Source organism: Mercenaria mercenaria, chromosome 19 (assembly GCF_021730395.1).
Source record: "Mercenaria mercenaria strain notata chromosome 19, MADL_Memer_1, whole genome shotgun sequence".
In the NCBI taxonomy this organism is placed as follows: domain Eukaryota; kingdom Metazoa; phylum Mollusca; class Bivalvia; order Venerida; family Veneridae; genus Mercenaria; species Mercenaria mercenaria.
Window position 1 is genome coordinate 13,664,996 of NC_069379.1, and position 24,600 is coordinate 13,689,595.

Sequence of the window (24,600 nt, forward strand, 5' to 3'; positions counted from 1 at the left end):
CGGCCAATGTTTGAGTTTGAATTGTAGCAGACTGCAGTAGGTGAGGCATTGCGCAGTTATCACATTGGCTGAATAAACGGCTTTTGATTTACTGACGAGAAATGGTCATAAAATTATATGCATAGAATAAAGATCTCTGAAATCTGGGAAAATGCTACTAAATGCAACATTATTAGTATTATAAAACCGTGTTTACATGCCACTCTTTTCGTGTGATATAGCATGGTCAAGTTTTCAGACATTGACTGACTGAGGATTCGTTTGTTTCTGCAATTAATGGCTAGATCTATAAACGTTTCTAGTCTAGTACTTGTATTTTATTTATTAAAAAAAATGGGTTTACATTGGCTATTTCAGTAATGTTCATTATTACACAATGATTGCTTAAATGGTTAAAAATTAAGAAATAATATAAACAGCAGAACGGTAAATAATACGGTGAGGTTGTATAGGCAGTGTAACTAAAAATACAAACTTATCTTGGAACTATCTATTTTAGATATATGTGTAGTTAACTGCATCAGAGTACGCAGACTGAAAAAAAAATCAAAATATCATTTCCTGAAAAAAAGAGTTATTTGAGCTGAAAAAAAAATGACCCCGGGAAAAAATATGCGGAAAAAATGAAGACAACTCAGCTAAGACTTTATGGTAAGCTTAGGCGGCTAATGGCCTAGAACCTCATGCAAACTACCTCTAGGCAGGGAAAAAGCATACATAATTGCCACATGGATTAGCAATCTGCATAAGAAATTATGTAAAGATCAAATAAGTTAATGCTCTGGGGAAATTGTGACATTTTCTGTGGTGAAATTTGTCAACAAACAGATTTTTTTTTTGAAAACGTCAAAACCCACAGAATTTCACAAAGTGAAATATGTTGGAAAGGCTACCGCTGGAAAGTGAACAATATCTACTACCTATATATATATATTCGTCAAAGTATGGGGAAAATATCTAGAAATATGAGAAAATCAAAGAAATTAATTTCAGGACTTTTCAATGCATGATATTATTATCATGCATAGCATTTAACACAGATAGGATACTTTTCCTTTGCACTGATATAATATGGACATGATTAGGATTAACAAAATGATCACTCAACAATTTCACTATATAAACAGATTGTTTCCCTTTGTGTTAAGAAGGCTTAGGCTAAGTCTCTGGTTATACGCTTGCGGAATAATTTCACGAGGACGTGGCCTGAGTGAATTATGCAGTGTCACGTGGTTCATAACAGTAAATTTCCGTTTCAGTTGTTGCAATATGACTGGTTCGTTAACACTTTTGAATGTCACAATGTTTCCACCTGTTGTTCGCACTTGGATTAGTGGCGAAACACCAGAGAGGATAGTTGTTGGGGTTAGGATTTCGAAAAATACTTTTCCGCTGTGAACTGTTGACGAAATGTGGCTGGTCAACAAATTTGAATGTCACAATGCTCCCACCTATTGCTCGCACTTGGATTAGTGGTGAAACACCAGAGAGGATAGTTAAGGTTGGAGTTAGGATTTCGGCAGAAATTTTCCGCTTCGTAAATTGACGACTCTGGAAAGTACGAAACGTGAACAAGTGTATCTCCGGAATTATCCGCCCATCTCTGACAAGGATAGCCAGTCTTTGTGACATTTATTGTGCCAACGTAAGTCCAGACATTGTCTACATAACAGCCTGTTAATATAAAACATATCATCGATTGTTTTGCTTGTATGATTATATTAACCAAAGACCTAGATCTATAGTAAGTATGCATACACTTATTGAACGGCGATGATGGGACTTTTAAAAGTAAGTTGGCATATTTCTGCCACGAGATAACTAGGTAGCATGACAAAGTTTAACCTATGGTGCACGAGGACGTAGCCCCAGTGCCAATATAGACTAAGAAATGCTAATAACTACCTAATAACTACCTAGGAGAGAGGAACGCCATTGCAGTTTGACCTTTAGCCTGCTGAATTAATTTTATAAAATGAACTGGTCCATCATTCAATTTGGCAGTACAGCTTATCATTTAAAGGGGTGTTCACTGAATTCAGTAGAAACCGGCATAGGTTGAAGTAACGTATCTAGGATCGAGTATGGGTTCACGAGCCATATAGGCCCTGCACTTTGAATTTATTACAATGATAATGTTTTCTGAGACAAAAATGCTAAAAAGTCATTTTGTTTCGTTTTTTTTACCCCCGTGACAATGATATCGAGCCATTAGAAAGGTGAACATTAGCGTTTTGACATTTGCATTGCTTCCAGGCCAGCAATTTCTTTGATTTATTTGTTTATTTTTATATTGTTTCCCCCTTTTTTTCTGAAAAAAAAATATTGATGGTCGCCCTCTTCTGCGCAGTTGAATTATAAATGAGAATAACCTTTCAGAAAAACTTTACTCCAAACCCAGTTCCATACCGTTTACGCTCAACAAGCGAGCAACTGCGTACGAAACGGTAATTTTCTATCTACACGCGTATCTCACACATTTTTCGCACCAAAGTCCCCCACCTCCTAAAACACCGGGAAGCTGGTTATTACCAACGATATAGAAATAGTTTATTATACCGTTTTAATTTTTTAATGACTTTTTAAAGTCAGGTTCTCTGAAAGTTAGCACGTTTTAATAATACTGTCTATAACATTTATGTGAAACCAAGTTATTTAAAATTGATCACATAAACTGTAAGGGAGTAGCTTAAATCAAAGGACGAATGTCACAGTAACAAATATAATAAACGAAGAAAAAAACAATTTCATTATCATTTTAACTGAACTCTTAATTGAATAGAATTGACATTACTTTGATGATAATGAACAGAAACTTTTAGACAGTCTTGACAAAGAATGTCATGATCAACATATTTTCGGTTATAAGACGCACTCGCTTATAAGACGTCAAATTTATTTTTGTAGTACACGCTTATAAGATGTTCCCCCTTTCTGAACTGGAACTATGACTCCTAATAATGCGTCTTATAAGCGGTACCTAATGTTCACTATTACACAATTATTGCTTCAAGTATACGGTAAACGGGTGTGATTGAATTTACTTTTACTTGTCTTTATATTTGTTCCCGATAATCGATCAATTCACAACTTCTTTATCTTGCTTTGATATGTCCAGGCTTTAGTTTTAAAAACAAAAAGGTTTAAATCGGAGGAAAATCGGAGGAAAAGGACAGGGATAATCTTACTAGAGATAGGATCACATGTTGCATTCTCCCAGTGGCCTGATGCTGTACAACTGATAGTAGATGTACTTCTGTTGTAACCAATATTACACGTTACAGAGGCTGTGTCCATGTAGAGGTTACCATTAACCTTGTCTAGAGTGGCAGCCCCGTTGTTTATTGTAGGTCGATTCATACAAACTGGAAGAAACAGAGACAAATATAATAATAAATTTTTGAAATGTAGCAACGTAGGCGATAGGTCTTAATTTTTGGCTGATTTTGTTTATCTAACATGTAGTTACGAACCCGTACAGACAATCGGAAATTTCCGTGCGATTCCACAATCTCTGTATATGAGCCGCGCCATGAGAAAACCAACATAGTGCGTTTGCGACCAGCATGGATTCAGACCAGCCTATGCATCCGCGCAGTTTGGTCAGGATCCATACTGTTTGCTGACGGTTTCTCTAATTATAATAGGCTTTGAAAGCGAACAGCATGGATCCTGACTGCGCGGATGCGCAGGCTCGTCTGGATCCATGCTGGTCGCAAACGCACTATGTTGGTTTTCCCATGGCGCGGCTCATATGATTTCGGCATTTGAATTTGTTAAAATCTGCCCCAAATCTAGCGAATATTTACTGGACTTCCTTCAAGATTTCTCTTTACAAATATCATAGCAGAAAAAAAAAACAACATTGTTTAATATATTGTTTAATATTATTTTTCAGTAGCTGTTGTTTTTGCCTTTAAGTTTACCTCTTGTACAGTCGATAGTCGTACTCCATGTACCATTCTCTTGACAAATGGCATTGCTTACTCCATTCGTGTTCCTATATCCATAGCTACATCTATAGCGATTCTTGCTGCCAACCTTTTTCTGATTTCCCAGTCGCACGACGTTGTTTGTTGTATTTAGGCATCCTAAATTCAAAGGACAACAAAATCAAAGGTACACTTAAGGATGCGAACTCGTAGTGACGTTCGGCAATTTCCGTGTAATAAAGTAACCTCGTTAGGCCATTCGGCACTCTTCGCACATAAAATGTATTTCAGCATGCACATGACTTTCCGTAAAAACCCGGAGAATGCCGAAATGGGAAAAGGAAATTACGTAATTTGCCGATTGTCACTACGAGTACACTACTTTAAACCAAACTGCTATTGCATTCGTGTTTCTTGTCAGTAGAAGGAAAGGCTATCTTGAAGAATTGTGTTACAGAATATATACGTGTAATTGTGCGCGATAAATTAAAATCTAAAGACAAAACAGTAAACTAAATGCTGATAAAATAAAAAAAATGCGTAAAGTAACAAGGTCTGCCCACTGAGATTTCAACACAATAAGGATTCGAAATAAAACATGAATATAAAGACCAGCACCGATACTGAAAAAGACCATATTTCAACATGAACTTCAAGTCGGCTGAATGAAAGACGTATCGGCGCAAATTGCCCATTCATTTTACCACCGCATAATGCTCTGCTCTAATCGCAGAACCAACTTGTCATCAACAGTAGAGATTTTCATCAGAAAACATATGGAATTATTAGTCTGAATGTCATTACTGACTGAAGGTTTTTATTCGGGCGAAAATAATACGTCTTTATTTGTAGAAGGAAAAATGTAGATAACATATTCCAGGCATGTCAGTTAATGACACTTTATTATTTGAATTTATCACATGTTTGGCGTCGCGGGAGAGTAATAATGCCATTACATTAAAATGATAATACACTAATGTAATAAAGCTTTGACGTCGACGTCGTTTACAATTAAGAAATAATTTATAGCAAAAGAGTGCTTTTGCACAATGGGCGATTATACGTCGGGCGTAATAATTTCACGAAGGCGCATCCCGGGTGATATTATTTGCACGACGTATTACCGCCCGAGTGTATAAATAGTGCTAAAACACGATTTTGCTATAAATTATTTCAATTCTAATATGCTTTTAAAACAGTAGATAAAATACAGTAGCGCTCTTTCTTGGTCGCAACAAAAACTTTGACGTCACCACACGTTAACGTGACGTCATTCTAGCGTAAGCGTGTTTTAACAGAGACAAGCATATTAGAATAAAAGAGACGTTGGTCAAATTGACCTGTTCGTAATAGTTAAAGAGAGTAGATTTTTTGATGTTTCGACAGGAAAAGCCAACATGTGATATAAAGAATATTACATCTGGGACTTTCAACATTGAATTTATTAAAGTCGTTCAATAAATTCAGTATGAAAAGACACTCATGAAATATCCTCTATGTATTCTCTTTGTAGGAGATAAATATTCCATTACTTGTTAACAGTACAAAGACGAATAGTTTATGGAAGGTTGTTTTAATGGCAATAACTACCTATAAGTATGCATGACTTCAGCGGCACATACCCATGATTAATTAGTGTAAACAAAGGATTTGAAATTGAAAAGGCATTAACGTATGGAATCATTAATTATTTCGTAATGTTGATGTAGGGAACACCATCCGCAAAATCCCCAGCGGTTTCTTTTAACTATGCATTAGAGATTCGTTATGTCTTCGTGTTTCGCTATTATTATGGAACGTGCTTCTATAAAAGGGTATGTTAAGAGCACGTTATCTCTTTGGTTACAAATATTTACTCTCCTTAAAATCACTATCAGCAACTTTATGCTAGGATAATTTTAAACTAATGTCATATTTGTATTGAAAATATTCGATAGTCATATCGCTTAAAGCCCTGCTCCGCGGCTATTCAAATTCTATTGTGCGTATGCAACCCATGATTACAATAGGTAACAGTTAACGGCCATGCGCCACACTTAAGTATGCAAATCACAGGTATTTTATGTAGAATTTTATATAAAATAGACTCTATTTTGACAGGCGTCACTGTTCCTAGCACAGGAGTCTGAAATTCTATCAATAAGACCATTATAGAAGTCTATCTGTAAAGATAGACTTCTATGGTCTTATTGATAGAATTTCAGACTCCTGTGTTCCTAGTCAGGATTTCATGCTTTTATCAGTGACAATTTAAGGTTAAAAGGTAGGACTGGAGCAGGTCTTTAAAAGTAACCGATGATATTGTTATATCGTAATAGTTATTTTGTTTAAAAGTAAACATAGAACTTCTGTAAACATATAGCCAATTATGTAGCCATTTTCTGATGTCACACAATACTCTTGTAGTTATTATAACAATTTTTTTTTTTTGCATTGAGATATAGAGAATCTGTCATTGGTCTTCGGTTAAGATTAGAAAATCCCAACCCGAGGGCGCACCGCTCAAGTCTTAAACGAGGCTGTGTCGAGTTTAAGACTTGAGCGGTGCGCCCGAGGGTTGGGATTTCCGATCTTCACCGAACACCAATGATGGATTCTATTTCTCACTTACCACAACAGAAACAATGAAAACAAGCATGAAAATATGTAAATTTATGTTCTCTTATGAAATAAATTGTTTTAATTTTGGTGGGTATCGTCTTGTCTAACATAACGCCTCACTGCTAATCCGCACCTGTATTTGTATTTATAGTCGTATCAGTTCAAATACTAGTCTGACAAGTTTTAATCCCACGGGATTTTCATGGGCAAATTTAGTGCAGTGACAAGTACATTCTTTATCGGAAATCCGTAGAGGAAGATTACGACGGAAAACTGCAGCGCTACTGTTTTGAGAATTCACAATTGAGATGAGTATACATTATATATTTTCTTTAGATGTCTGCGCTTATAATTTTGATTGCTGAACTTTCTGTTTATAGGGCATTTGAATATGTCCTCTGGAAAGTAATGGAGACACGTGTTCATCGTACAATCAGCAAGATATTGGTTATTTGGTTTTATTCAATCACTGACTGAATCAGTCTGAAGTGAATTTTAGTTATATAAAAAAAAAAATAAATAAAAAAATAACAGACATAGTGAGCTGACAAACACTCACAGGTAAAACATGGGTGTGGTCGAGCGTTTTTTTTTTTTTTGCATGTACATGCGCAAAAATGCAGTACGTTAGTTCCTGTACATTATTCTCGGTCATTATTATTTATGGACTTTAATCATATGTACAATATGCATGTACTGGTTTCACCCGAGGTGTATTGAGGTTTATGCATTTCTAACGTACATTGTTGTGGAATATTTTGTAACATGATTTAGTATCGCTGGGATTAATCAAAGAATTTTGCTTTGTAGCCTAATATAATTTAAAAAAAAAAAAAACAATTACAAACTATTATGTCATTAAATCAAATAGAAATATACATTTGGTTGTTTCTTACCAATTGTCAAAATTATACTTTAAATATCTTGCTTCAAATGATAAAAAGCATGCTGCATAGTCTAGTTACAGCTTAACAGATCCGATGAGAAAGGAGCGACATACAATTAATTGGTTCCATGCCGTTTTCAACAGTATTTCAGTCAGATGCTTGGAGTGTTCGTAGAGACTGCACATAGGAAAATTGGTATGTAATAAGGTAATGTAAGCTTACGCTTTTTACGTGTCCAGGAACGAAACTGGCTATATTAACTTGATTAGCTATACTGGCAAGAGAGCGTTCCAGTTGGGTTCGTACCATGGCATGAAACATTAACAGCTGACAAGAAAGATACGTGTATATTGGATGTTTTCATAATGTAACATATTGGTTAGCTGCTGTTTGTTAGAAGTAGTATAGGGGCCGGTTTGCTTGTAAACAATCGGGCGCCATCTTGGATGACCTAGTTACTATAATTAGTAACTCATTTGCATATAAGAATTCATAATAAGTGCGCGTGTGCGGCGGCCATTTTGAATTCTAATGACGTATTTATGAAAATGCTTAGGAATGTCTTGTATACTTATCTAGGGCGTGTTCGCGCATATCGAGGGTCAGCCCTACAGGTCACAATAGCCTAAATAGTTTTCCCTATATATTCTATATAAAACTGACTTTTTTCAAAGAGCTAGCAAACAGAGCTAGACCCATTTCAGAGAACAAATCCTTTCCTCATTTTAAAGAGTTACGATAAAACTGATATAAAATGAAGAGAAAAGTAGGGGTCATGTATCTTCTAAGAGAGATTTCTCTGGTCACATTACTGTAAACTGACATCAAAATCACACTTCTGCGACCCGGAAGTACTACTCATACTAAAATTGAGCTTGACTTCACCGAATACAACCTGCTCTCCCACGTTTCCTACCAAAATGTCAACAATACATCCACAGTGAAATTTAAACAAAAACTAGCCTCAATTTAGACCTCTGTTAAGCGAAAAATTAGTATTCAAATACTTGACAGCCATTACGCGACTAGACCAGATGGCTCACACGCTGGTTCCTTTTACTTTAGTTAGGCCCGGAGATAACACGAAAACAAAGCTATACGCATGCGTTATAAAGAACCTCTAGTATAAAAATCATTCGAAAGAAAATGTATAATATAATTACGTACTGCTGACCAGTCATTAAAGCTATACGAGAATACCTATTTATAAAATGAAATTAAAAGACAAACTATTACGCACTCAACGGATGTAAACCCGTCGATATCCCACGCTAAAATGAACCAACGCCCTTTATCCGTTTAGAATTCAGATTAATACCGTCGTTTCTAAACATAAAATAGCCAATCAGAAGGCAGGGAAACGAACCAATGTAACATCTCCAATAAAGTCGTTTTGACCGATGAAAACGTCGAAATTTTAACCAATCGACGCTCAATATTATTAACGAATGACATCGCGAATTCAGAAAGCGAATCGTATATAAGAGAGTGCACAGCCGTCATCCATTGGAATTCATACGGGTGACATGGAAAACTTTACCGTTAACACTTTTACCGGCGCAGACGAATTTTGCGGGGATACAGGCGTTCTCTTCTGCAAATGACAACGGTAAGTCTGAATACTGATCAGAGAATAAACTATTTTGACAGGTTTAAACCCGTACTATAACGTACAAATACGATGATTTTACATAGCGCGATTTATGAGCGCATTAATATAATAATTACAATTTCTTTAATAAACCCGATACGAAATACAATAAAAATAATTAACTAAATTATTCATACAACTTACCAGTCCGGATAAATTCGCCTAATGAATCAATGGTTGAATAGAAATATCGTTTCACTACCAACAGCCGATTGGAATGTATTATTTTGACAAGCGGTAACGTTTTTCCAATACAGGTTGAGACACGTATCGCTTTACGTCTACTCCGCGCTATAGTGTACATATATATTGATTTTAAAGAGCGCCGTTAACGCTTTATACGTAATTATAGAAATGATTATAGCAAAATGTCATGAATTTACCCGATACGAAAATGAAACAGAAATACCTAATTTAATCGTTCATACAACTTACCTGTCCGGATAAATTCGCCTAATGAATCAAATCTTTAGATGGTTGAATAGAAATATCGTTTCACTACCAACAGCCAATCGGAATGCAGTATTTTGACAAGCGGTAACATTTTCCCAATACACCTGACAGGTTAAGACACGTATCGCTTTACGTCTACTCCACGCTATATATTTATCTATTTTAAACAGCGCGTTAACGCTTCATACATAAGTATAGAAATGATTAAAGCAAAATGTCTTTAATAAACCCGATACGAAAATGAAATACAAGCACCTAATTTAATCGTTCATACAGCATAAACAGTGATGTGCGCTTTACCTGAGATCCTTTAACCGAATGATATTTACCTGTAGAACTGGAGTATATAACACTTCGCTACCTACAACCAATCAGGAAGCAGAATTTTGACAAGCGATAGCGCGTAGTTTAACATTTGGCCGCATTATTGAGCGCGTTTTATAATTTCAGTGTATAGCTTTATAAATATTAACGGAATTAAAAAGCTAGGTTATTGAGTTTATTTATTTCCTCTAACGGTTTTTAATGTGATAATAGAAAGGAATGTTTACTGTTCTTTAATACATAGATGAAAAACTATTGACACGGCAGTCAATTAAGCACGATGGCTGTCTTACCTTACCTATCTGTTAAAAAACTTAAAGTACAACATTTCTCTATTATGCTTGGAACGGCTTTAGCAGTGTTTGGTATCAAATGAAAGGTTTTGACGAGTACTATTGACAAAATGATTTGTTTTATCACATATCCAAAATGGCAGCGAATGAATTTACAGGGCGAAGTATAATAAATAGAGCCAAAGCAACGTTCTGATTAGTTAATATAACTTATAGCATTGCTTTGATTTGCTAGCGATACGGCGCATTTTGACTGGTTTAATTCTCAAAGGAAGGCTAGCTTACGTGTTAAAACTTGTCATTTTTGCGATATTTTGGTTCAAAGCTGTTCGAAACTGGTATGTTATTTTATCAATTAGTGAAACGATGTTGAAGAAATAAAGTACAATAAAGGAATATGTTGTTTTATTTGTGTGCACCACCACACCTACCGACGCTTCATCTTTTCCGTTAAATCAAATTCGAATGTATAGGTTATAAATAACAAAGACATATTGTACTTTCAATCTTTTATTGCCAAAGCTTGTAACACATATACAGACTACATGTATCAACTAAAATAAGACACAATAAATTCATCATTCGACTTCTTGCGATACGCATCAAACGGTTTTAAAATGTCCTTCATTTTTCGTCCGGAACATCGGTTCGTAATGTAATATACGCAATACAGCCCGCATATGTTTGAATCCGTATCCTGTATTTGACTGAAGTTCATCCAATAACGCTTCTTTAACGCTTGCTCAAAATGAACTTTGTAGTGCTCCGGTCTATTACCTAGTGAATCGAAAAATTCGTCGGGTCCTCTTTTTGGAAAGTAAAAGACCACCCAATGTTTTCCTGATCCCTGGCTCGTGTCTGTATTCGAAATGACGTATTGTCCTCTACGTATTTGAAGTTGGTCCGCGGCGCAAATTGTCACAGGGTACTCTTTTAACATTTCCTCGAGTTCGTAGTTATTCATTTTAAAATGTATAGGTGTTCCAATCTATAGTATCTTGGGTCATGCTTTCGCGATATTTCTTACGTCTTGGGGTGTCTAAATCGCGACTCAAAGGTGTGTCCATTTTATACCTATGTCGCTTCAGATCACTATGCTTTCGTGACTGTCTTATTTCCGACCTAGCAATATCAACCGCTTGGGCTACGGGTGTCACAAGTTTTACTACGGGGAGATCTTCCCCTTTTTGTTCTTGTTTCATTGCTTCCCTTTCTCGTTCCTCTTTTAATTCGGCCATTTTTCTTCGATATGCACCGCTTCCTACAAAGTAACGGCCCATGTGATCAGGCCGTACGTATCCGTCCCTCAGGTCTTTGAAATGTTGTATCCATTTTTCAGGGTCCGGTTTATCCGGGACCCATTGTTCTTGTTTATAATCGTACACTTCTATGGAACCCATTTTGACACGGTGAAAGTTAAAGCACGCCAATCCTTCTTACAACGTTCATTCATCATCATCCGATTCTTGATCGTCATCACTTTCTTTATTATCCTCCATTGAATAGTCTCCTTTGGTTTTATGATCGGGCCACAACTCAACAAAAAGGTCTTTTCTAAGGGCAATGGCTTGCCGAATAGATTCTTTGACAGTCATCCCGTGCTGATTTTTAAGTTTCTTAGCCGACTGTATAATCTGCTGCTGAGTAGGGTCGTTTTGTAGCTCATAAAAGTCGATTAGAAATCGGGCATAATTTTGTCTCAGTCTCTTTCTTAGTTCAGGCAGCACGTCATTAGCGGTTTGACGGTACGCATCTTCAAAAGAGAGCCCTTGTTCCGTATAGTTGTTAACTTTAGCGCTGAATTGTTCTTTAATTGTTTGTCTGAGAGGATACTGAAAACGCTTATCCCATATCTCACGGCGTGATCGCTCTTCTATAATCTCAACTTTTCTACGTTTACCTGGAGGTCCCTTGATCAAAGATCGTTTCTTTACAAAGCTTGTGACATTATTTCTATTTTCTGTTTCATCATCATCATCATCATCATCATCATCATCATCATCATCATGGTCATCATAATCCTCCTCCTCATCTTTATCCTTGTCATCATTTTTGTCAGATAAGTATCCTTCTCCATTGAAATAGTCTTCTTGTTTATATTCATCATTCGTTCGTTTTCTCTTTTCTGAATTGATCGCCTCGAAATATTTTTCGCGTAAACGGTGTTGTTCTGGGGTGCTCGATTTTAAGTCTATTACCAAATAACCGTGCGGTCTTGATGTCGCTCGTTCAAACCGTTTCATAAAGATGTTACTCGACGAAGGGTAAATTCTTCTGGCCAATGTAGCAACTTGTTGTCTGTCAATAGGATTATTAAATAGCACCAGATACTGCGTATTCAAAGCGATATCTCTACAAGCTTTACCTTGAGGGAACAAATTTTGGGTGAGATATACGACAGATATGTTCCTGTGGTGACTGCCCTTGGTAAAGAGATCAGCAATTCTTTGATCGCATTTAGCTTCAGTCATCAAGTCGTCAAAGACCAGCAGGTTCCTTCGATTAACATTTATATATTGGGAATCGTTTAGGTAGTCTGGAATACCGTGTACAAATTCGACCCCGGGAATTTCACGCCGAAGTTCATCATACAATGGTTGCCATTGTCCAAAACACCATATGATACGCTGAGGCTGAGGTCTTACAAGATTTGATGATAACAGTTTTCTTGTCCATTCAGTTTTTCCACTACCACTTGGTCCTGAAACGACCATAGAAAATGGATGTTGAAACGTGATCTCTCTTGAGATGTCCCATGCTTGTAATGGCGGTGAAAAACTGCTGTCAGTGGCTTCGTCATTTCCGTGGACATAACGTTGATGTCTCCGCATGTTGTCGATCCTAGAGAAAGACTGATGGCAAACAGGACACTGATGCATTTGTGAAATCGATGTAAGTATTTTTATCAAAAAGACACTGCTTTATTCTGTTTGCCATTCTTACGCTTTCTTGGGGCAGAGGAGAAAGAAGAGGAGGAGGAGGAGGAGGAGTGGAGGAGGAGGAAGTGGAGGAGGAGGACGAGAGGAGGAGGAGTGGAGGAGGAGGAGGAGTGGAGAAGGAGGAGGAGTGGAGGAGGAGGACGAGTGAAGGAAGAGTGGAGGAGGAGGAGTGGAGGAGGAGGAGGAGTGGAGGAGGAGGAGGAAGAGGAGGAGGAGGAGGAGGAGGAGGAGGAGGAGGAGGAGGAGTGAAGGAGGAGGAGGAGTGGAGGAGGAGGAGCAGGAGTGGAAAAGGAGGAGGAGTGGAGGAGGCGGAGGAGGAGGAGGAGGAGTGGAGGAGGAAGAGGAGGAGAGAAGGAGGTGTGGAGGAGGAGGAGGAGGGAGAGGAGGTGGTGTAGGTATATACAGTAACTCGTAACCCCTTCAGTCATGGTTAAATTTACTTTTGACTTATATGCGTGTGATCCCTGTGCGACCAATCAAAATGCGCCGTATCGCTAGCAAATCAAAGCAATGCTATAAGTTATATTAACTAATCAGAACGTTGCTTTGGCTCTATTTATTATACTTCGCCCTGTAAATTCATTCGCTGCCATTTTGGATATGTGATAAAACAAATCATTTTGTCAATAGTACTCGTCAAAACCTTTCATTTGATACCAAACACTGCTAAAGCCGTTCCAAGCATAATAGAGAAATGTTGTACTTTACGTTTTTTAACAGATAGGTAAGGTAAGACAGCCATCGTGCTTAATTGACTGCCGTGTCAATAGTTTTTCATCTATGTATTAAAGAACAGTAAACATTCCTTTCTATTATCACATTAAAAAACCGTTAGAGGAAATAAATAAACTCAATAACCTAGCTTTTTAATTCCGTTAATATTTATAAAGCTATACACTGAAATTATAAAACGCGCTCAATAATGCGGCCAAATGTTAAACTACGCGCTATCGCTTGTCAAAATTCTGCTTCCTGATTGGTTGTAGGTAGCGAAGTGTTATATACTCCAGTTCTACAGGTAAATATCATTCGGTTAAAGGATCTCAGGTAAAGCGCACATCACTGTTTATGCTGTATGAACGATTAAATTAGGTGCTTGTATTTCATTTTCGTATCGGGTTTATTAAAGACATTTTGCTTTAATCATTTCTATACTTATGTATGAAGCGTTAACGCGCTGTTTAAAATAGATAAATATATAGCGTGGAGTAGACGTAAAGCGATACGTGTCTTAACCTGTCAGGTGTATTGGGAAAATGTTACCGCTTGTCAAAATACTGCATTCCGATTGGCTGTTGGTAGTGAAACGATATTTCTATTCAACCATCTAAAGATTTGATTCATTAGGCGAATTTATCCGGACAGGTAAGTTGTATGAACGATTAAATTAGGTATTTCTGTTTCATTTTCGTATCGGGTAAATTCATGACATTTTGCTATAATCATTTCTATAATTACGTATAAAGCGTTAACGGCGCTCTTTAAAATCAATATATATGTACACTATAGCGCGGAGTAGACGTAAAGCGATACGTGTCTCAACCTGTATTGGAAAAACGTTACCGCTTGTCAAAATAATACATTCCAATCGGCTGTTGGTAGTGAAACGATATTTCTATTCAACCATTGATTCATTAGGCGAATTTATCCGGACTGGTAAGTTGTATGAATAATTTAGTTAATTATTTTTATTGTATTTCGTATCGGGTTTATTAAAGAAATTGTAATTATTATATTAATGCGCTCATAAATCGCGCTATGTAAAATCATCGATTTGTACGTTATAGTACGGGTTTTAAACCTGTCAAAATAGTTTATTCTCTGATCAGTATTCAGACTTACCGTTGTCATTTGCAGAAGAGAACGCCTGTATCCCCGCAAAATTCGTCTGCGCCGGTAAAAGTGTTAACGGTAAAGTTTTCCATGTCACCCGTATGAATTCCAATGGATGACGGCTGTGCACTCTCTTATATACGATTCGCTTTCTGAATTCGCGATGTCATTCGTTAATAATATTGAGCGTCGATTGGTTAAAATTTCGACGTTTTCATCGGTCAAAACGACTTTATTGGAGATGTTACATTGGTTCGTTTCCCTGCCTTCTGATTGGCTATTTTATGTTTAGAAACGACGGTATTAATCTGAATTCTAAACGGATAAAGAGCGTTGGTTCATTTTAGCGTGGGATATCGACGGGTTTACATCCGTTGAGTGCGTAATAGTTTGTCTTTTAATTTCATTTTATAAATAGGTATTCTCGTATAGCTTTAATGACTGGTCAGCAGTACGTAATTATATTATACATTTTCTTTCGAATGATTTTTTATACTAGAGGTTCTTTATAACGCATGCGTATAGCTTTGTTTTCGTGTTATCTCCGGGCCATAACTAAACGTAAAAGGAACCAGCGTGTGAGCCATCTGGTCTAGTCGCGTAATGGCTGTCAAGTATTTGAATACTAATTTTTCGCTTAACAGAGGTCTAAATTGAGGCTAGTTTTTGTTTAAATTTCACTGTGGATGTATTGTTGACATTTTGGTAGGAAACGTGGGAGAGCAGGTTGTATTCGGTGAAGTCAAGCTCAATTTTAGTATGAGTAGTACTTCCGGGTCGCAGAAGTGTGATTTTGATGTCAGTTTACAGTAATGTGACCAGAGAAATCTCTCTTAGAAGATACATGACCCCTACTTTTCTCTTCATTTTATATCAGTTTTATCGTAACTCTTTAAAATGAGGAAAGGATTTGTTCTCTGAAATGGGTCTAGCTCTGTTTGCTAGCTCTTTGAAAAAAGTCAGTTTTATATAGAATATATAGGGAAAACTATTTAGGCTATTGTGACCTGTAGGGCTGACCCTCGATATGCGCGAACACGCCCTAGATAAGTATACAAGACATTCCTAAGCATTTTCATAAATACGTCATTAGAATTCAAAATGGCCGCCGCACACGCGCACTTATTATGAATTCTTATATGCAAATGAGTTACTAATTATAGTAACTAGGTCATCCAAGATGGCGCCCGATTGTTTACAAGCAAACCGGCCCCTATACTACTGTTAGATATCGAAAGAAATGTAAGATATATTTTCATTTTATACATCAGCAGGGTAACCTAGATCTCAACTGTTGTAATGTATAACAGTAAATGGTAAGTGATGCTTATGAAAATTAATAACATACTGTCACAATTCTAAGTCGTAGAAATATTTCTTAAAGCACGAAAGCGTCATGTTTAAATCAAATACTTCACGGATTTATAGATATATTATTAATTCATTGTAATGAAATTACAAAGCTCTTTCAGAACTGTTAAACAATATAATGCGGACATGTTCGAAGTAAGGTAAGATGTGCTTTTCATACTTAAGTCTGGTTACTGTTTCAGAGAGTATTTTACATAAGAATAAAATCAGCAAAACAACGAAACTTATGGAGAACGGTGCTATAGAAATAAAAACACAAACATTCTGAGCTAAATGGAATAAGCCACACTATACTTGGGAGTGCCACGAGTGATTTCCATGAACCAAGTTAATCGAACCGAATCTGCTAATACTTTGCATGGTTCCGTTCTGCAAAAGATTATCATATACAAGGACTTATATAAATTAATACAGATTGTTGTTATATTTTGAACAATATTCAGCTTTAAAATGTATTTCTTAATGACTAAAATATGGATTTGGGTTATCAATTTTGTTACACGCTATGAAATGCATACACATTATTTTTAGACGCAGTTCTAGCCTGTACGCTTTGATGCGAATAATCCATTACGTCAGCAACTGTAACACCAGCATTAACACGGTCAATCTCTGGTATAAGGGGCTGCAGAAAACTAATGTCGTCAACCGGCTATTCTCCCAATGTCTTTAAACAGTTTAGCTATAGGAGCGGCGTGGCATGGTCGGGATCGGCAGCTATTGGGGCACCTTGTGTTGAAAGGTAACTGCTGTACCTGGTTAATTTTATTAGATCCGATTTATCTAGGTCCGTTGCATGCATTACTTAACTGCCTGCATGTAATAGAATAAGTAATAAAAATGCATTGATTTGGAAAACGAAATAATCAAGAAATATCGAAAATAGGTGTAAAACAGAATTGAATCAATTATGAGAATAATGTTAATGATAATAATAATAATTATAATAACAATAATGATATGAATAATAATTTCAATAATATGAATGCAAAGAAGATGTCACAGGAAACTGTTCAAGCATATTCTGTTTATGACGTAACAAGTCAGTGGCAGTAAGACTCTTCTAATTGAAAGTCTTATGGCTATTGGTTTCCTATTCGTCCGCCCGTCCGTCCGTTCGCCTGATGTTCGTTCAAAATAAATAGATAATACATTTTGACTGAAACCTCAGCAAAAGGTTTCATGATGACCCTGGCTTATAGTAATCGAACTATTGGATAATATGTACATGTACCTGACTGACATTGTAACATTTAAAGATATACAATATGTAAAATATGCAGCGAGTTTCATAGATTTGGATACATCTTAAAAATTAAGGTACATAGTAAAAAGGCAATTTCTAGCTCTAGACTTTAACTGTTTTCAATGACTGCTGTACCTATCGAGTAAACGTGTATTCACTGATACCTCGTTTTGGCGAATTTTATTTTCATAAAATGTTGAGTGGCCCTCAATACACGTAATGTGCACTTCGGTATGGCATATTGTAATTCTTATTAGTACTAAAATCTAAAATGCATTACATTCGTTGAAATCTATAGTTATCATCTTATATCATAGTGATCGGTGAGAGCATCTTTGCCTCGTTTCTCATTAGTGCGAAGTACTAGAACCTACAATTTCCTATTAGGTCTGGTATGTTCTGCGCTTATTTTCATAGTTTTCTGCACCTTCGCGCTGCTATGTTGCTTCCAGGCATTTAGCTGGAGCTTTGTCTTTCATATTTTCTCATCATTTTCATATATACCATGCTATATATTTACAATATGCCATAATTTTCATTTGAAAATTTACAATAAAGTCACGGCCTTATCCCACATAATTTTGTTTTGTTTTTGCTATATTACTTGGTACATTCACTTTTGTCTTAGAACCGATGAACTCCCTTATGCAGTCAGACCCGTACTGTAGACAGCCTCCAAAAATATAACCTGCTTACTATGGTCACACGTCACCTGTGTTGAGAAAATATATGTTTTCACAAATGCCGGCATTTTTCAGTCCCCAAGGGAGGTTCTGCAGCCGGGTTTGACTGTATATATATATAAATACCCTAGCACCCACCAAAAAATTAAGGAACTATTTAAAACGCGGGAAATTGACGTCCGTAAGCAGAAGTGACGTCGTGACATTTCAGATACGCACAATAACAAAGTTCCGCTTTAGTTTTATCGTTAGTAGCGTAACGGTACGTTCTTATCATAAAGTAACGAATTTTGAATCGAGAAATACACTATAAGGAACGGAGAGAAAAGATAAAGGTACCCGATTTTTAATTATTTTACATAAATAATATGTATATTCAGTGCATGAAGTAGTCCGTCGCAGGAGTTTGGGATAACCCATGTGAGATTATAAGGATCTTACATGCCTGCCTGTGTAAGACGGTGTTTTCCCTACCCGAGGGACAGTGTGGAATGGAAAACCGAGCGTTAGCGAGGTTTTTTATCCATGCTGTCCCGAGGGTAGGGAAAACAGCTGTCTTACACAGGCAGACATGTTAGATAATTTTTCTTGCCTATCATGTTCAAAATAGATCGTGGAGACAAATAGGTTTGGGTATTTCCTGACATTATTTATAAAGTTTATGACGTCACAATGGTACCAGTACTATGTGACGTCACCTTAGTGCACGCTATTTTAGACAAGGTTTTTCCCTAGGGAAAGACAGGAATATCTATCCCCGGCGCGTGCTCGGATAAATGTATACTTTCCCCGCTAGGTAGGCAAGAAAAGATTTTCCAGCATTTCTAAAAATAGAGATTTTTCTGTCCGATAAGTGAGAAAAGTTCTTCCCGCATTAATCCTGGTACAGCTGGTGATTAAATATTTATCAATGACTTGATACGTAGGACTATCTACAAGTCTAGAGCAGGTACATGGAAATTAAATAAGAAGTTTCAGAAAATCTTAAATAATATGCTTCAAAATGACCAAATCAAGAGTTAAGTGTTATATTCAGTTTTAAATGTTACCTATCAGTAAACAGCATTATCCTTTTAATTATTTTTCATAATCTAAAATCTTAGCTACTATCTCTGCCATAAGTATACTGTTCTACGGTTTTGTTTTCGGAGCGCTGCATTTTTTGAACTTGAAAGTTCCTGTTATTGTATACTTTACCTTGTTCTTCTTATCAATTTATTATTATTATTATTATTATTATTATTATTATTATTAATAATAATAATTATCAATTTGTGTATAACAACGCAATGAAATCTGTGTATACATCCTTTTGAAAGAATAGGATGCAGCTAATCAATACTATAGCAGGCACCGTTTAATTGTGTCTGTTATTGGGCACATTTCCGGTCTCTGTTTAGACGTTGTGGCGTTCTGACAATGACGTTTCTAACACGACTTGATTCATTTTCCTATCAAACAAAGAAGGCTGAAAGTTGTGAGTTATTTTGCAACAATTTACTAGACTGACGTCAAAATGATTACGTCGTAGCACCAAAACGCATAGCGGGGCTTTGAAAAAGAAACAAACCAACAAACAAACTAACAAACAACAAACAAAGCAAACAAAAAACCAAAAAAAAAAAAAAAAAAAGAAAAAAAAAAAAAAAAAAAAACAGGCATATATTTGACGGACGTCGTAGAGCATGTACTTAAAAATTCTATTTCTTTGCATCTGAATTCCAAACAATTTTATTCAACGTCAAATCACTAGATGAGATATATTATTTCTTAAATAAAATGATCAATATATATAAAAGCCTGCGTTGTGACTTCAGGCCACAATGACCCACCAAAATATAGCAATTAAAGCCTTTGGGTCGATATAGGTATGTACACGACGTCGTAAAATCAATCGGCAAGTTTCGTTCTCTTACGTACTTTTCCGCACGCGATATCGGCAATCTCCGGTTGTTTACGGAGGATATGTAATCACACGGAAACTGCCGTTTGACAATAGTGGTCCATTACCTTAAAACTATAATAATAACCTTAACTAAGTATGTTATACCTATAGAAGTCTAAAAGGCTTATATTTGTCAACTATCAGCTGCTTATATTCTAGGAGAAAAATCAAATAAAGATCAAACACATGGCATAAACCTTACCTTCAGATTTGCATTCATTTGAACTTGTGTCACACACCTGACCATAAGAGCATGTCCCACACGGTGTCTAAAACAATATTCAATGTAAAATTGTGTTTGTTTTTAAATATTTGCTCTTCCTTACAAATGTGATGTCCCTTAAAAACTATATTTTCTCTGGACAAATAACACCATGAGCCATAATATAAATATAGATATAAATAACCATTTTAAAAGTATGGATAAATTCAGTATTTATAGTGTAACAAACTCTGCGACCGCCACGGCCCGTGGCAAAAGCAATTGCCTCTTAGAATAGGAATTTGTGGCGGGTCCTTCCTCTAGAGTTAAAAATGGTTGATCACATTGTAAGAAACCTTTAAATGGAGAGAAAAATGTGATATTGCAGCGAATGGCAGCATTGCTCACATCCATGCGCTTATTTGATAAATAATAAGATATAAATAAATAATGAAATACTCTAATATTTAGTTTATGATAACACATTTTAGCTCAATTTTGATGAAAGCTTAAAGTTATTCAAACCACTCGAGTCCGCTTTCTTGAAAATCCAATACTAGTATCATATGGGAAAGTATGGTCGTGACCCCAGTTGGGCTCGAACCTAGTCGACCCTTAGACTGAGCGCCAGAACTGTAACTACTAGATAATCGTTCACCGTTACACTTTAAATGGTTCCATAATAAAAAGAGATTTATATAAAGAGAAATAGAGTTGTACATTAGCATGTGGAAGAAATACTACTGTTTTGCATAAAATCCAAATATGCATTTACACTAAAATAGCATATAGACTCTATAGTTCTCACTCAGTTTTATTATCAAAACGTACCTTAGTTTTAACTGCAGTAGAAATACACCCGTAACCGTTCTTATACAAGTGAAAGTGAGAAATAACAAATGATTCCTACCTTTATGACATCTATATTAGAAGCTGGGATATAGGTGCAATCTCCGTTGCCAAGGTTTCCGTCTTCTGTCGTCGTGAACAAAGCACACATTTGCATCTGTCTCCTGTAGCTCAATGCTTCGCATTGTGCCCGTAGACCACATTCTTTCACACAATCAGACAATCCAATTCCCAAAAATGTACGAAACCTATCCTCTCCAGCCCGACATGACGATGCGTATGCAACATTAACTATGATATTTACGCCATCTTCGTCAATATTAATAAAAGCATTACATTTTGAGAAAAGAATAAAAACTGACAAAAAGACAAACTTTTCCATATTTTCAACTAATAAATCAATTCAACAATAAATTGTACTTAAACTAACTAAAACTCCCTTCTCCCAGCAACTACATTGACGCTCTGTGACAACAAAATCCCAGTAACATTTTGCTATAGAACTGCTTTTAAATTATTCATTAAACCGCTTCAGTGCTGAATTCGCATTTATCAAGTTATCATACATACTTAATAAGCCATAACAACATGGAAAGGTTGTCCATTTAAGACGGAAATTACGCATACGTTTATTTTAGTAGAATTACTATTTAGTTGTAATGAGCGCTTGACTAGACAATTGAAAAGAGCTTTTGAGAACTTTTCTGTAACATGCCGTACAATTGTTTTCTAAATTTATCAATCAATAATACCAAAGCAAAACTTTTCCCTGATATATCAGTTCTAAGGATCTTAACCCTTACCATGCTGGTCTCGATTACTTTTGCCTTTGCGAGAGCAGAACATGATCAGCCTACTCATCCGTGCAGTCTAATCATGATATGCACTGTTCGCCATTCAGTCAGTTTATTTTTGATAAGCACCCCTTTTAACAGTTAATGGTACAGACGAGATTGAAAGACTGACAAGTTCATTATAGAAATTTAGCAGGGCAACGGTTAGATCAAGTGTATAATAATATCGCTGGGGTGGAGGTGGGTGCTGAGGGAGTTGGGGGACAGTCTGATTATCTAGTGAAATATCTACAGTACGTAACAGGCAGATACTTTATGAAGACTAGTACGTAATACATTTCGCACAACACGTAGTATTCGCAGATATCACTGTATATACTGCCAATTTGAAAATAAACATGGAATAAAGGAGATGTTACAAATACTAATAATAATAAATTAATTGGATATAATGAAACAATTTAATGGTTTATGGAGTATGAACATGAACTGTTAACATTCAACAGTTAAAGATATAAAGTTGAAACACGGTATCCTAGGGATCAAGCGGTTATTTTTTACTTCGAGATAAACGAAATTCTACTTAAAATAATATTGTGCGCATGTGTTCTCGGGACAGGCCCTGAAAATACGTTCGTAATAACCAAAAATTGAGATAACGAGTTCGAGATAACCAGTATGAACTGTATATTTCTAAGAGTAAGAGCCTCCTGATTATATCTAGACAACTGAAAAAGTAAACGTTGATATTTTAAATAGGCTCGAACCCATGTCGGTAAGGGCCAAGTAATTTGAAATTAAGTTTGAGTTGTACTACTCTGCATCACTGGCTGAAGTTATGGAGAATCATTGTCGTAAAGCTAAAGGTCAGGATTTATAATCGATTTTATGAAACCTGAATAAAATGTTTGACTTCATAAATTCTAGACCTGGTTTGAACCTGGATTATCTGGAATTTAAAACTAGGTCAAGCTGTTACATAGGAGGAATATTTTTAAAAGTCCAGAGGCAATACATCCTCCTTAAAAAATGAGACACTTATAGCAAAGCAAACTAAATACCATGTTTAGCAATCTTATTCACTTGAGAGAAGAATAGTTTGAGAAATTTGATACAAGAAGTCAAACTTTATTAATTGTGTAGAAACTTTGGAAAAATTGATGGTTTGATTACATGGGTTATCAAAACACCCTTACGCAGATGCTGTATACAATACTTATAAGTCGTTGCCTGCCATCTGTGGAAGGTCGGATATGCCATCTTGATAAAGAAAAGACGCACAAAAGTGCTGAGCCCTCGAAGCGATCGTATGCAAAGTTACAATTGTACAAGAACTCTCGCCTTTAGTCTGTACATAGGTCTCAAACCTTCACTGAATTCAACAAGTAGGAAATGTTGTTGTTCTTGTTATGATTTCTGGGTATCATTTTTTTGTTATCATACATAGTAATGCAAGCAATAAATTATTACATCATAGAGAAAATGAAACGCATATAACTGCGTATCACCAAGAGAAAAGTTTAAGTGGTACTGAACTCAATTCGCTATATCATTGATGTGTAACAATCATACGTGTATCAGCTACTCAAACTTAAAAAAAATGTAAGTTTAGACTATATGTTATGTAAAAATCCTCATTCCAACAAACAGTATCAATAGTCGCTTTCTAAGTCATGCATGTCAAAAAGCAAAAATGACAAGGTAGAGTTGAGTTACTTCCCTTACACCATTTGAAAAAAAAGTTTTATATACACATAAAAGATATTGTATCTGAAATGTTGAAATGTATTCGTTGAATTTGCATTTATTTCGGTATTTCCAAATAACCAATTTCGGTGTTTATTAGTAAATTAAGGTTGTTGTGATAATGTTCATATAAGTACCGCGAGTTATAACAAGTGATATCAATATTTAACTGTATTTAGATGTTGCCCAGCCTTTCTTTTATACAGTTCCAAACATTTTCAGCAAAGCTCGTGGGTATCATTAATTTCCACTGAAGCTGATGCTAGACGGGTTTAGGGGTGTTGCACGTTTACTTAATCTCGTTTCATTCAATAACCTAGCACTCATTTGTCCTCCATCTGATTCATGTGAGGGGACTTGGAAGTTACTTGCGGAGAACAAGTTTGTACTTCATAGAATTCAGAAACACCGGTTAGGTTAACTGTCCGCAGTTGAATAACTGAAAGACCCAAAGCATATCAACACATGTTGTAGATACGAGTCCATGATGATGTATCTAGAAGTACACATGCAATGTTAAAGGGGATTGAGTTTTCCAAGTATACAATGCAAAGCATGATAATTTAATTTGAAACAGTTTTGATAATTCAAAAATTTTCGGAGCCCGCCCGCTTAGCTCAGTAGGTAAGAGCGTTGGTCTACGGATCGCGGGGTCGTGAGTTATATCCTCGGGCGGGGCGTATGTTCTTCGTGACTATTTGATAAACGACATTGTGTCTGAAATCATTGGTCCTCCACCTCTGATTCATGTGGGGAACTTGGCAGTTACTTGCGGAGAACAGGTTTGTACTGGTACAGAATCTGGTTAGGTAAACTACCCGCCGTAACATGACTGAAATACTGTTGAAAAA

General features: G+C 36.2%; 1 protein-coding gene across 1 annotated transcript; it reads right to left on the reverse strand.

Annotated features, from left to right (window-relative positions):
• Positions 1-327: 327 nt before the first annotated feature.
• LOC123543175 (hyaluronan-binding protein 2-like) lies at positions 328-21,683 on the reverse strand. Its single transcript, XM_053531377.1, has 5 exons — positions 21,271-21,683; positions 20,361-20,427; positions 3,927-4,091; positions 3,189-3,365; positions 328-1,674 (listed from the first exon to the last, which is right to left on the reverse strand). The coding sequence occupies exons 1-5, from the start codon at positions 21,589-21,591 to the stop codon at positions 1,421-1,423; spliced, it is 984 nt and encodes a 327-aa protein (XP_053387352.1). The 5' UTR covers positions 21,592-21,683; the 3' UTR covers positions 328-1,420.
• Between the last annotated feature and the right edge of the window lie 2,917 nt (positions 21,684-24,600).

Coding starts and splice junctions, on each gene's coding strand:
- LOC123543175 (XM_053531377.1), bottom strand. CDS start 21,591: ATGGAAAAGTTTGTCTTTTTGTCAGTTTTTATTCTTTTCTCAAAATGT. Junction 20,428..21,270: donor CTAATATAGATGTCATAAAG/GTAGGAATCATT, acceptor ATATTGTTTTAG/ACACCGTGTGGGACATGCTC. Junction 1,675..3,188: donor AACATGTGATCCTATCTCTA/GTAAGATTATCC, acceptor TTATATTAACAG/GCTGTTATGTAGACAATGTC.